At 38.9% G+C, this 14,785-nt stretch overlaps 1 protein-coding gene and 1 long non-coding RNA gene across 6 annotated transcripts; one reads left to right on the top strand and one right to left on the bottom strand.

Annotated features, from left to right (window-relative positions):
• Positions 1-7: 7 nt before the first annotated feature.
• LOC122830975 lies at positions 8-3,069 on the bottom strand. 3 transcript variants are annotated; one of them, XR_006370629.1, is made up of 4 exons: positions 2,983-3,069; positions 2,666-2,732; positions 287-706; positions 8-215 (listed from the first exon to the last, which is right to left on the bottom strand). It is a non-coding gene; the product is annotated as an uncharacterized LOC122830975 (long non-coding RNA). The 3 variants fall into 3 exon arrangements; XR_006370630.1 differs by having other exon boundaries at positions 8-331; positions 646-706; XR_006370628.1 differs by having other exon boundaries at positions 8-706.
• Positions 3,070-3,202: 133 nt separating this feature from the next.
• On the top strand, positions 3,203-5,788 carry LOC122830969 (piggyBac transposable element-derived protein 4-like). 3 transcript variants are annotated; one of them, XM_044116808.1, is made up of 4 exons: positions 3,203-3,424; positions 3,656-3,733; positions 3,905-5,233; positions 5,308-5,406. In XM_044116808.1, coding segments are annotated over exons 1-4 (1,560 nt in total). In that variant the 5' UTR covers positions 3,203-3,272; the 3' UTR covers positions 5,309-5,406. The 3 variants fall into 3 exon arrangements, with proteins under 3 accessions (XP_043972743.1, XP_043972741.1, XP_043972742.1); XM_044116806.1 differs by having other exon boundaries at positions 3,905-5,788; XM_044116807.1 differs by having other exon boundaries at positions 3,296-3,424; positions 3,661-3,733; positions 3,905-5,676.
• The last annotated feature ends 8,997 nt before the right edge of the window (positions 5,789-14,785 follow it).

Below are 14,785 nucleotides of genomic sequence, written 5' to 3'. Positions count from 1 at the left end.
GCTTTCCTCACATTTTGCCTCTCATCAACTTTTTTCTGCTCTCTCTCCTTTTGTTGTTCTTCTCTGGACCCTTTAAAAAGGACAAATTGAAGGTTTTCTTAAAAAACTGACAGATGTGTAACATGACGTGGTACAGAGCACCATTATTGTTCTGACCTCACAGGGAAGTTTCTCAAGAGAGAGACACTACCATCTTCGTATTGTCATCTATCATCCTGTGGATTTCACAGGTTCACATTTAATGAAATCTCCAACAGAAAGTAGAGACTCTCATCTGTTTCCTTACCTCACTGAAATCACATGATGCTCCCATTACAAAGTACAGTGTACACTGTTGAGAAAAATGTGATTATTACATCTATAAAGACCATACAACAATATGGTGGGTGGAAGCGGATGTTGCCATGACTACAAATGTTAAAACAGTTGCTGGACAGTCCTTGTTCAGACAATCCCTGTGGTGTTTAAGAGAAAATTCAAGAAGGGGGAAGAAAATTAATGTGTCATTATTATAACAATTAAATTGAGGTAAAGGACAACAGCCTTACCCACAGTGTTGATTATAAACATTTAAAGCAGGAATGGTTGGAAATAAGCAGTCTGGTAGCTCTAAAGAACCACAAGTGTCCCATCAGAACATCTCACCTTAACATCATTACAGAACAGATTCTGTCCAGGTCCAGATGACACCTGAAGACAGACTTCTCTGATGATACAAAGTTTTTAAGTTAAAAATTATCAAGGGCATATTTCACAACATAAAAATTACAAACATGTATGAGAATGAAAGACAGAGGTGAGACAACATCTACATACATTGGAGATACACTGCCTGGCCAAAATAAAAGTCGCCACCTGGATTTAACTAAGCAAATAGGTACAAGCCTCCTATTGGATGCATAGGCGATTATCTTTCAGCTGGCAACAAGTTATTTAACCCCAGCTGATGCAATGAGTAACTCCTCATTTCTTAAACAACCATGGCAAAAGACACATCCTGTGGTCGTGGAAAAGACGTTAGTCTGTTTAAGAAGGGTCAAATCATTGGCATGCATCAAGCAGAGAAAACATCTAAGGAGATTGCAGAAACTACTAGAATTGGGTCAAAAACTGTCCAACGCATCATTAAAAACTGGAAGGATGGTGGGGAACCATCATCTTCTAGGAAGAAATGTGGTCGGACAAAAATCCTGAATGATCGTGATCGACAATTACTTAAACGTTTGGTCAAATCAAATTGAAGAAAAACAACAGCAGAACTCAGGAGTATGTTTAATTGTGAACGCAAAAGCATTTCCACACGCACAATGTGAAGGGAACTCAAGGGGTTGGGATTGAACAGCTGGTTAGCCGTAAGAAAACCTCTAATCAGTAAGGCTAACCAGAAAAAAAGGCTTCAGTTTGCTAGGGAGCATAAAGATTGGACTCTGGAGGAATGGAAGAGGGTCATGTGATCTGATGAGTCCAGATTTACCCTGTTCCAGAGTGATGGGTGCATCAGGGTAAGAAGAGAGGCTGGTGAAATGATGCACCCATCATGCCTAGTGCCTACTGTACAAGCCTGTGGGGGCAGTGCTATGATCTGGGGTTGCTGCAGTTGGTCAGGTTTAGGTTCAGCAACATTGTGTGCCCAAAGAATGAGGTCAGCTGACTACCTGAATATACTGAATGACCAGGTTATTCCATCAATGGATTTTGTCTTCCCAAATGGAACGGGCATATTCCAAGATGACAATGCCAGGATTCATCGGGCTCAAATTGTGACAGAGTGGTTCAGGGAGCATGAGACATCTTTTTCACACATGGATTGGCCACCACAGAGTCCAGACCTTAACCCCATTGAGAATCTTTGGGATGTGCTGGAGAAGGCGTTGCACAGAGGTCAGACTCTCCCATCATCAATACAAGATCTTGGTGAAAAATTAATGCAACACTGGATGGAAATCAATCTTGTGACACTGCAGAAGCTTATTGAAACAATGCCACAGCGAATGCGGGCTGTAATCAAAGCTAAAGGCGGTCCAACAAAATATTAGAGAGTGTGACCCTTTTTTGGTGGCGACCTTTTTTTTGGCCAGGCAGTGTATGTTTAAACAAGACGTGGTTAATTCCCACTTAAAACAGAGCATGGACACAACGTAATAGCTACTGACATAAAAGAAAAAGGTTTTTACACATCAGGAAATATACAAATGATTGGTAGAAAAAAAGGCATGTTTGAATTAATCACTGTATATTCTTTAACATTATTGTTACTGTTTTGTAGGATTTAATAATTAATTTTCAAACTCACAATGGCTTCCAGATACCAAATATATATTCTGCAAAAAATTTATTGAAATTGTAAAAGTGATCTTGCTCAAGCAGCCAAGGGCAGGTGTTAACTAATTAGATTTACTCAATTACTCTGCAACTTTTGACAAAATAAAAAAATTAATTAATTAAAATTAGGACTATTTTTCCATGTTATACTCTTGAGTAAATTTTGTTGATATGCAACCTAATGCAAGTAACTTAACTGAATGAAGAACACATTTTAATCCATAAAGAAATAAAACACGATACACAGATAAATGTTTATGTTGTTTCTTCTAACCTTAAACACTAGAAAACTGGTAAGTATGTAAAAAAATATTTCATATTTTTCAAGTGTAGTTTTACATACATTTATTGTTCATGCAATACGGGAGAATCTCCTCTCCGTTCCAAATGTTGCAAATGGATAGGTGGATCTGTATAATAAAAATAAAAAACAAAGTTTGAGTATAAAATACATTTCTCAACTAAACATGTTATCTACTTTACTATTTTTATCTAATGTTGCCCTGCAGGATAATAATTAACTATGCTTCATGCTAAAATTAGCCTTCCCCGTATGAATTACGAATTTCACTAGTTTACAGCTGTTAATTATATTTTCAACCTAATCTAGAAAAGCGTATTGATTTACTATGTGAAAAAATTTTAAGAAGGTAAAATTACCTTTTCTTGACTTTGTGGGTTTTGTTGATCGTGTGCCGAACACCAGTGGAAGAACCTCTTAAACTTCTTTCTTTCTTCTTCATTTCCTCTTAACCCCGCATCTTTAAGGTATTTATACTAGTGATTATGAAAACAGCACCCCCTTCATTTCCGCAATGCAATAGTCCCATTTCCAAATAAGGTATGGGACTGACGGAAAGGTCCGTCCCCGCCCCTTTCTGTTTGCTGCAGCGAGGTCCTTCTCTTTGCTACGAGCGGAGCTAACTCTTGCAAAAATTAGCTCAACTGCAATGGCGCGGAGGAAGAGGTCCGATGTGGAGACGCTGGAAGAAATATTTCGGAGCGATGTTGAGCTGGAAGACTCTTCTGATAGCTGGTGGGATTCGGACGAGGAGGAAGAGGAAGAGCCGGACACAGCTGACAGACTTGATCTCGGTGATGTGTAAGTTTTCCCCCGCAATTTCACACAAAATATTTGATGTTTTGGTTCTACTTATTTATTTCTGTGATTATATGCTTGTAATAACGGCAGGACGTAAAACCATGTGGTTATTTGTTTATTTATGTTTTACTAAAATATGTTTTATTTTACTAGTAAGGATTTCATGTTTACTTTGGTTCATTACTTTGTAATAAACCTCTAATTCTTCAAATACTTTATTTTTATTTATAGTCAAGTGGAAACCGAACCATCAAGCTCAGATGGAGCTGAATCTCCCCCCACCTCTCATGATTCTTCATCTTCTTTGAGGTAAGATGTCTATTATGCAAAAAAAAAATTGTTACAAAATAAGAAATGTGTTGTCACAGATCAACATTGGTGTTTTTGCTTTATTTCATAAGACAGTGTGATGCAGCTTCATTTTCAGTATGTCATTTTTGTCAAATTTAGTCTTCAATATATTTCATTCTGTTTCCACAGAGGAGATCGTGCTGGAGAGGCTGATGAAAACTATGTTCCACCAGTTCCTTTGAGGTCTTCAGGGCGTGGAAGAGCTCCAGCCCCAAAAAGAACAACAACCACACACAAAAAGGCAAGTAAACAACAGAAAGTCAGCTCCTCAGCACACCAACAACAAGGCGAGGATTGTTGGCACACTAGAGAGGAACTTGATACGGAGCCCGGATGTCCATTATTTACTCCAAAGAAAGACCCAGGGCCTCAGATTGACTCTACAAAAAGTTGGTCACCCCTGAGCTTGTTCAAGCTTTTCTTTAGTGCCTACACCATTCGGGAAATAATCAAAAACACAAATGAAAATGCACAGCGTTTACTTGCAGCTGGAAAAAAATTCAAATGGTCACCTTTGACAGTGAACGATTTTTACAAATTTTTAGCCATAATTATATTCAGCGGACTGGTACAAGTACCTTCAAAGCCAGACTTCTGGCGAACAAAATGGCCATATAATTTTCCGTTTCCACGTAGCTGCATGACCCGTGACAGATTTGAGTCCATCCTTTGGTCCCTTCACCTGTCCAACATCAAAAAAGATGAAGAAAATGAGCAAAAAAAGGGAACTCCTCAGTATGATCGACTATTCAAACTGAAACCACTTTATGACGACATCAGAGTTGCCTGCAAGACTCATTTTCAACCAATGCGAGAAATATGCATTGATGAACGGATGGTGGCCAGTAAAGCACAAATTGACTTCAAGCAATTTATGAGGGACAAGCCTACCAGGTGTGGGTATAAACTGTTGGTTTTGGCTGATTCCAGGACTGGGTATACTTGGAATTTTTTCATTTGCCAGGGGAAGTCTGCCGTTGTTCGGGAAGAAGGCCTCAGCACCACATCAGTAATGGACCTCATGGAGTTTGGACTTTTAGGAAAGGGCTACCATTTATATCTGGACAATTTCTACACTAGTCCTTACCTATTTCAAAAACTGGCTTCAAACAGCACTGCTGCATGTGGCACCATCTGGCAAAATCATATGGGATTCCCCAAAACAACACTGAACAACCTTCCAAGATCTGCACAGAGGGGAGAGATGCGGTGGATCAGAAAAGACGGACTCCTATTTATCAAGTGGAAGGACACCAAGGAGGTGACGGTCTGCAGCACCTTCCACAAAGCTTTCAGTGGAGCAACTGTAAAGAGGAGAGTCAAAGAGGCAGGGCACTGGGTAGTGAAAGATGTTCCCGTTCCTGACTCTGTGAAAGACTACAATAAATTCATGGGAGGAGTTGATCTGTCTGATGCCCTGATCCAATACTACTCAGTCAGAAACAAGACAATGAAGTGGTATAAGACTTTTTTTTACCATTTTATTGACATTTCTGTTGTAAATAGTTTCATTATTTTCCAAATGCTTGCAGAAAAAAGAGAGGAAAATGCCATTTCCCAACGGGAATTCAGAGAGAAACTCATGGAGGAGCTCATATTGGAGTCTAAAGGAGAAACAGCTTGTCCTCAACCAAGCACATCATTTTCGGCTCAACCCGGTGCATTCAAATGCCCTGGGTCAGTTCCCAGATACTTTGGGGGAACAGCAGAGGAAAAGCGAAGGATTTGTGTGTGGTGCAAGCAGAATGGCAGTAAGAGAAAAACACCACTGTACTGTCCCAAATGTAACGTTGCCCTCTGTCTTCAGCCAGACAGAAATTGCTTTGAGGACTACCACAAAAACTTGTAGTTTGTGGTCTTTTTTTGATTTTTGAACTTTTTTTTTTTTTTTTTTTTGGTGGTGGTGGTGGATTTTCAAAATTGTTTATTTGCTCTTGGAAATTACTTCAAAAAGTATTTTTGACTGTTTTACCTTGTTTCAATAAAAGTTTTCTATTTGGAGTCAAAGAAAGAGCTTTCAGTTCATCATTATTATACATATTATACTGTGCACAATGGTACATTTTGCATGTAAATGGGGTAAATGTCATGACCAATGGTTATATTATATATAGAAAGTGTCATTAGATGGTAATAAGCTATTTAATTTTAACAAACCCCCAGTATTGATGTAAAAAACACATTTGGCACTGTTTGGTGACATTTTTGGATAAATGTGCCAAAATGGCCTCTCCGCCTAAGACATTTCTCACTAATACCATTCTAAAATAAATATGATTCATCTGATTGAGTCCAAATTTAGTATACTTTTATACAACATTTAGATTTAAAAGTCTGTACTACTTTTTTGTGCTATAAATAATATTTTGGTAGTGTTTTGCAATGTTTACTTCATAGAAAATTTTGGCGAGGTTAAAAAAAAAAGCAAAATATTTTGTCCCTAATATTTCAGGCAGGGTCAAAGCTACAATGGTGCTGACACCAGAAAACCATTCTATGACATCTTACCTTTACAGAGGTACCAAAAGTTTCTTCTTAAATCTAATAGCTGTGAGGCTATAAGTGATTTACTTTTGTGTGTTTTTGTCAGGCAGAAATTTGTTTATACCCCCCTTAGGGTGTAAGATAATACAGATTAATCAGACGAGAAATTTTACCTGAAGAAACACCACAATGAATTTATCCGTAAAACCAAAGTGGTATTGTAAGGAATTATCCTCCCACTGAAGCACAGCCAGTTTTTAATTACCATTTCTAAATTACGTTTGAAATAAAATGACTTCTTTCTTTTTCTGCATACATGATTTAGGGTAGAGAAGTCTTAAGAGAGCAAAAGAACAAGCAAGAAAGCTGATTTGATTGTTTTTTGATATAAAGTTGGAGATAAGAGTTCAGAAGGGGAAATACACACGTTTGTTCAGCACCTGTAACCCATCCAATCAATGCTAAAAAGATTGACATATTTAGATAAAAACATTTAATTTATATTAGAATATTAACCACAGACTCTAGAACGCCCTTTTCAACCAAAAAAGTAAGTTTTGTAATTTTTTAGTATAGGAAATATTTGGTGAAAAACGTTTTTTCAGCGTGTCACCACTTGGTGTCGCTGTGAATCGACTGATGTGGAGAGCTACACAGTGATGGTAAGTTTAAACTTGTGGGATGTAATTTAGAAGTCAATTACAATAATTGTTCAAACCTTAGTCATCTATAAATGAATGCATGAATCCAAGAAACATTTAATCAATCATTTAATGTTTGAATGGATTCTTGGTATAGCTGGTCCTCTTGGAGACACAAACACAAACATTTTCTCCTGAACGACCTTTCAGGTGTTCTGACTTCACCCGTCCCTGCAGGTATTTGAGTGGGCATCAAGTCACGCACAGCTTGAGTTCACCACGGAGCAATAAATCCAAAGAACAAAGGTTTTAATAGTCAAAGTGGGTAAATGCAGCCTTACATGCCCGGACATCTCCTATAATTGGGGTCATAAAGTTCACGTCTGACACTGGAAACGGGGCACCATCTTTTTATCACCACTAGATGGCAGGAGAGACATTTGGAGCTGACAAATCTCAGAAGCAAACCTGAACAGAGAATAGAATAGAATAGAATAAAAATAACCTTTATTGTCAGAAACGAATAATAATAATGGAATAGAATAGAATAAAAATAACCTTTATTGTCAGAAACGAATAATAATAATTAACAATGATGCCATTTAAAACAAAATATGGGGGGAATGGAAACATGCATATTTAACCATTTTTACATGCCAAAAGTTGTTATTACACCTTTATAGAAAATAAGATGAAGTCCAAACATTGAATTTGCTATCTTGACAAACATTAGGGATTTTTTTTGTGAAGATAGAGACTTTTCTTTGTCGTGATGCAAATTAAATTGTATTAACAACACATGGAAGTAAGAGGATTACTTAAGGCTTTTAAGGTCTACAGCATAACCTGATATGTAGTCTGAAGAACTGAATACAAATTCTTTATTATAGAAGAGTTGTCATCCATCCAGAGAGAAATAAAATGTTCCTCTAAGGCATTTTTATGTAATTTGGTCATAAACCTTATGCTTTTTCATCTATTAAACAACATGCATTATTTTTCTTTGTACAAGTCAGATATTTTTCCTGATTCAATTCAAAAGAATGCAAATGAAATGGTGGTTCTCTAACTTACAAATACAAATATCTGTAAATATGTATAAAAGTTAAGGGACATGTAGGAACGTGCTGGATCGAGGGCAAAATGACTTTATTGTGTCATAGTTGCTGAAATTGTAAAATATGTTTACAATTTCCTACTCAGCAATGAAATGAGGAATTAAAGTGAATTTGCTTTTAATTTCTTAGACGCTGTAAATTATCTGTTTGGATTACAGTTTCACAAAGAGGCCTTTGGCGAAGTCATAAGATCATGTAGAAATCACAGGATCACTTAAACTTAATGCTGTCTTTTCGTTTTTAGCCTCGAGGTGCAAAAGTGTAACTTGAGGAGGGACAAAGGACTAAATGCTACTCAGAACTCCAAAAGCAAATTGTTAAGCGATACTTGAGACTTTTAGGTCGACATCTAACAACAATGACCAGAGGCTGACCTCCAGTCGGTCCGAGCCTTCAACTCTGGTATTTCCTCATTAATGACATCACCACGGGGTCATGCATGCACATGCATATACTGTATCCATGCCTTTTAGTCTGATGCCCACATGCACCAAGCAGACTGCTGGCACAATTGTAGCAGAGGAAAAAGCAAAAGCACGCAACAATCGTTGACTCGGGTTGAGGAGGAAAGGCTGCAGGAGAATAAAAGAATGAGAGTCGAGTGAGGGGCGGCATGAGGGCGGAGGGGGCAACGAGGAGGAGGTGAAGGGTGCGGGGGGACAACTTGGAGACGGCTGCGCTGTATTGAACTTGTTGGGGTTTGTAGGGCAAAACAAAAACACATAAAATTGAGTGAAAAGAATGGGAACCAGCTCTTGTTTTTCTTCTCAGCTTTAACATCCACTTCACCTCACTGTACTTCACCCAACCTTCCCCATGAACACCCCTATCTCTGGAACTTCCTCTCTTTGCTGTCTGACCTCCTTTTTTCTCCCCTCAGTTCCTCCGTCCTGTTGTCCTTCGCCTTCCTGTCCAGCAATTCAGCATCATTCAGGCCCATTCAGTGCGGTTTTACATGGCTGTGGTCAAGCAGCACCTCAAAAGGGGCCCACAAACTCATTAAGTCTGTAGGTGGCCCTGACACAGAGGGGGAGGGGGAATAGTCAAAAAGAAGTTGTCAAGATCAAAGATTACCAGATTAAAACCCGCAAGTTTACCTCCACTCATTTCAGAATGAAATTCGACTTTGGATATCCTGCTGTTGAGATCTGCTCAAGAGAAAAGAACATGATAATTAGAGCCACAAAGACACGAGGGGGAGGGAAGACGGATTTTAGGAGCAGGACGGGAGGGGAGGGTGAGGACTCTGCTGGACAAAAGGAATAGACTGTGAGTAATACAGACGTCTGGGTGCAACTGCACATGCATCTAGGACTTTGGTCTGATGAATGCGTAGAGACTCAGCTTGAATCATGGACACACACACACACACACACACACACACACCCACATGCACTCACACTGCAGCTTTAGATGCAAAAGAAAAAATCCTTCAAAGGACATTATGATGTGTGTGGGCAGGTTATTAGGTCATTCTTTCAGCCTCCTACTTCCGATGTAATTGCTGTAGGATCTTTTTTTTTGTTGTCCAAATAGAAAATTATCTTGTTATTGCACAAGTGTGGTCTTGATCTGGTAGGCGAGCGCAGAAGCGGAGGAGACAACCATTCACAGACCCTTAAATACTCTTTATTCCTCCTTCTGACTGAATCTGAACCTCAGCAAGTTGTCTTCAGTACATCTAGCTGCCATATTTGACATGTTTAATAATCCCAGTTAACTGTTTCTGGTGAAGTGAATCAAGTTGAACATGTTTTTGAACACTTGTAAACTCCTTTCAGTCAATTTGTGGATGGTATTATTTTATCATGTAATAATTAACTCCCAAAATATTCACAAATGTGGATTTCTAAAAAATGAATGTAGCAAAGTTAATGTATTCATCATTTTGTTAAACAATAAAATACTTTTTATTAGCATGCTTACCAATAAGAGTGTAAAGTGCTGAATGTAGTGCATTAATGTGTTGACAAAACTGACCTTTGCCTACGTTTCACAAACACAGACACACATGGAAAAAAGACATAGATAGACAGGAGACATTTTACTTCCAGACCACATTTTTTTTCTCTCTCTCAGTTCTTATCTCTTCTTCTCTGCTCTTTAACCATCCACATTCTCTGCCTCCTATTTCCAAGTTAAATGCTGCCATCCTTAGCACCCTAATCAAATCCATGTGGTTTGCTGGGTCAGCATGCCAGCAGTGCAACAGTGCTGCACGCACACTTTTGGCTGCAAATGAATGCGTGTGTATGTCACCCAGGCTGTTTGTTATGCAACTGTTGTGAAGGTCAAAAAGAGCAGTGGTTCACAGATGTCGTAGTTTTTCAGCCCTGGAAAAGGAAAAATGTTTTTCTGCTTCTGAGACTGTAATTTCTGGAGGCGGTTCGCTTGTCATGTTTTTTGTGCCATCAAAAGCAAAGATCTCAGAAAGTGTCATGAATGTTTTGTCAGCTATTCTGGTCTGTCAATGATCATCCAGCCCCTCCACTTCATCTGACACTAAGGTAAATCAAATGACACACCCTCATTAATTTATAAAGGCTTTATGAGCATGCATTTATAATTCCTGTCTAGTAGCTTCTTTATTGGAAAAACTGCAGTAAAAATCCCTTCCAGTCAGGAGTCGGTGCTTTGGAAGGCCAGGGTCAAGTTCACATCTGGGATCACTCAAGATACCGGGGTGAGAACTTTTACCGGAGGTCAGCTAGACAATAAAGTGGAGAATGACACCGAAGTGTGACTTTACAGCAGGCAAAACACTTCTACATTCACACGGACAATCTGCAGCTTGTGCAGACGTATCACCCGTTTTACCAAAACGAGAGTTCAAACACAAATTTTACAAGACCTCAACTAACACAGGAGGTCACCATCATTAGGGCACAGACTGTTCCTTGTTTGCTTCACGATCCAGATCAGAGTTCTTTGGCACAGTAAATAGCCTGGATGTCCTGCAGATACGGTTCAAATCTGAGTCATTTGAATGAGGGAAGGAAATAGGAAACAATAAGCTGCACAGCAGGAAGGGAAAGCAGAGATATGGAGCAGGTCATTCTGGTGAGAGTGTTGATATGAGGCTCAGGCTGATTTGAATAGAAATCCATAAATCCACTGAGGAAGAGAAAGACCAGATCTCTGCAAGACTCAAATCTGAAAATGAGTCTGTCACATTTTAAAGAACAGATTCTCTGTCAGGTTTTGTGATGTACACAAAACATTGTATGTGTCCGGCTGACAGAAAGGCCTTTACACGTTTACATAAATGTGAGTTTGAAAGAAAAGAATGCAATTTGTTTTTACAAATTGAAAACAGAATGGCATACAATGCACCCCCCACCCCCGAATCATCACTTTGAACCACCTATCACTAGGTTTTGTGGTTTTGTCCACCTTTGAGCTTCTGTACTCCAGAAAAGTACTGCTGAATAGTACCAGAGTAAAAATATAGATAACATATAAAAGGTTCCATCCACTTGAAAATTATGTTCTTGGTGTTTTGGCTATCAAATATAAACTTAATATGCACCAAAGTATGCAGTCATAAAGTGACAAAATGTGTATAGGTGCAAGACATTGCATATTTCTTTTTAAACTAACTGTATTTTAATCTATAAAATACCAAAAAGGCAGTGGATATTTCCTAGAGTCCATTGATCAGATGGATTGTAAAATGGTATCCGAACACAGAACTAAACAGGTTTACGTTATTTTTTTCTGAAAAGGTTAAAAACCACAAACATTTAAGTTTCTAAAGCTAAACTTTTATTATCTAATTTGATAACAGAACACAACAGAACAAAACGACTCTCCTTTGTAGCTATTCACATGGTAAAATCTTACTTTCTCCGAAGCTTTTTCAAGTCAATACATTTCAACTTCTCACATAATCCAAAACCTTTTCTAAAAAGATTAAAAATAAGTCTATCCAGTTTTGTGGCAACTCTGTCGCACATCAGATCACTAACTGTCTTCACTTAAAGTCTTATTTGCAGACAGATTCTGTCACCAAGCTGAACATCAGCCAGTTCTGATCAGCCAACATATCTGCTTCTTCTGTATTTTTCCTAACGCTGCAAGTGTTTCTGCCTTTGACTGTCCCTGGTTTGTGATATTAGCTGTAGACTTTGTCTTATTTCCATGGGGTAAAGCCAGCCTGTCAGTTTCAGTGATGACAAGTGATGATATCAGTTACAAAAGATAATCTCGGTGTGAGAAAGAACACTGTAGCAAACAAAGAAGCACAGATGGATAATAATAGTGGAAACACAGGGAAATGAAGATCAAACCAGATAAAGCTGGCACCAGAGGAGCAATCCAATACTTTTTACACCTTCAAAGACAGAGGAGTCTCTCTTCGTTCACTCCCTCTCAACTCTATTTGACACTGCAGGTTGTGTTTTTGATCTCCAAGGTTTCCTTGTCTCTCTTTACTGACTCACTTTCCCCTCAACAATAAGATTTTTTATTTTTTTTTTAAATCACTTGCACTCAAATTTCTAACTTTCTCCCTAACTTAACTATTTCTTCTGCCATCCATCTTCTCCTATTATGCTCTCCTCCTCTTCAACAGACTTGAGGAATGTGTCCGAGCAGCACAAAGGAACAAAAGCCAGACAGCAGGAGGAGGAGAAGGGGGCTATTGGGAGCGAAAGTTGCCCGAAATGAAGGAGAGACAGAAAAGGGGGAGGAAGGAATGAGTGGAGAGAGTGAGGCCGAGAGGAGCAGAGCACGGATGAGTGCACCTGAATGCTGAGCCGTGCTTTGTCATGGCGTGCTGACATGCAGCATCACACACATTTTAGAGCTCTTTATCAATCCCCACTTTGAAACGGCACACACACAAGATGGGTGAGGCTGTCGCTGCGTTGCTCTGCTTCTAAACCCTTTGATGCATTTGTGTTGTTATGTCATGGTAATATATTAAAGGATCCGCAGCGAAGCCGAAGATGGATTCTCTAGATGCTCGCTGGCTCTCGTTTGGCGCCTTTGTGTTTGAACTGGTCACTTTGAATTTGAGGACATGATTGATTCTTCATTTGGTGGAGAAATGACCTTTTCAGCAGACCACAGCTGAAGCGATGTGGCAGAATGGCAGAATCAAACTGATACAGAGACACACACAATCAACTTAACTACAATTGTAAAAGAGTCCGTGCACTTTGAATGTTCTCACATCATAAAAACAAAGGAATCCTCTGTATTTAAATAAAAAGAATAAAGTTAAATGCCAACACAAAGTGACGTGTGATTGCAAAGTAAAGAAATGTGGAAAAAAAGAAGAAACTATAGCAGTGTTGCTTGCGTTTGCATTTAGCTCCGTTACTCTGACTTGAGAAGGTTCATAATTTCTCCAATCATCTCTACAATGACTCCTGGTGGTGGCAGTATTATGCTGAGGTGATGATTTTCTGTAGCAGAGGCAGGTGAGCTAGTTATCTGAGGAAAGGGAGAGATACAGCTACAAAACAGAGATAATGGAGGAGAGCAGCTTAGAAACTTGAGACTGTCATGAGTTGTGATGTAGGTGGTGAGGCAAACGCTGTAGACCCAGGTTGAAATGAGAAATGATGGTTTTAATAATGAAAGAACACAATCCAAAGTCCAAGATCCTGGGAGCAGAAGGCAAATGCTCAACACTGGTAGCAACAGGGTTTACGAATGGACAGCAGATGAAACAATGACTGGTGCAAATGACTTGGACCCGACAAAGACACAGAGACACAGGTGACACTAAATAGGGAGGTAATCAGGGAATGAAACACACCTGGGAACTAATCAAGGGGAGACAGGACAACACGAAGACTCAGACACACAGAAAACTCTAAATAAATACACAGAAAAACACAAATCGTGACAGACACTTTCTGTGTGAATGTGCTGGAGATATTTTTGCAAAGAAAGGATAAAAACTTCAGCCTCGATGATTAAGTTTCCGGGGTACGGATATATACTATAGGCAAAGGGTTTGGAAGGCTTTTTTGACTAAAAGGAGTTATTTGATGCATGAAAACTTTTATGCATACACAGGTGTTAGCACACCACCAGTGAACAAATGTTGACAAAAGGAAACCAGGGCTTATATGGATGTTTGAGAAATGTTTCTAGAATCAGTGCAAATGAAAATACAAAGTGCAGTTTGCACATTGAATGTGTGCCATGCTAAAGAGAGCAAAGTTTGAAGTCCAAATACCTGATGATTAAAGTACAAGTGTAATCTGATATGAAACTCATAATGTAATAATAAAGTCACTAATGGACTTGTCTTTGGATGACTTTGTTTTTGCTTCCAAATATTTTAGGTGTGTTTTACCCCAAAGGACTTGCAGCTGTTGTTGCAGAATATGGAACTGTTTGGTAAAATGTTGATGAACACCAGATTTTTCAGATTTTCCTCCCACCAGATCACATCGCATTTGTAAATTCCTTTTTTTTTTTTTAAGTCTATCAAATCAAATCCCAACCTTGAAGTTACTCATTCCTATAGGTGACAAAACGCGGACAATTTCAAGAGCTATGAAAACCTTTTAACTGAATTTCTGTGATCTTGGTGGAGAAACAAAAACACTAAGAAAAAGATTAAAGAGAAGCAGCAAAAAGAGAATGAGTGAAGGAAAACGGAGCGAGTCTGTGGAAATCAGATTTCTGATATGGGTGTCTTGTGAGAACATGCTGTGATTGTGTCATGGTGTGTGGCCTATGTGTGTGTATGTGTGTGTGTGTGCGTGTGCCTGTGTGTGTGTGTGTGTTTGTTTGCGTGAACGCGT

This window comes from Gambusia affinis, linkage group LG05, assembly GCF_019740435.1.
Source record: "Gambusia affinis linkage group LG05, SWU_Gaff_1.0, whole genome shotgun sequence".
NCBI lineage: Eukaryota > Metazoa > Chordata > Actinopteri > Cyprinodontiformes > Poeciliidae > Gambusia > Gambusia affinis.
This window is presented reverse-complemented; position numbering and strand designations above follow the sequence as displayed.

Coding starts and splice junctions, on each gene's coding strand:
- LOC122830969 (XM_044116806.1), top strand. CDS start 3,273: ATGGCGCGGAGGAAGAGGTCCGATGTGGAGACGCTGGAAGAAATATTT. Junction 3,425..3,655: donor AGACTTGATCTCGGTGATGT/GTAAGTTTTCCC, acceptor TTTTATTTATAG/TCAAGTGGAAACCGAACCAT. Junction 3,734..3,904: donor GATTCTTCATCTTCTTTGAG/GTAAGATGTCTA, acceptor CTGTTTCCACAG/AGGAGATCGTGCTGGAGAGG.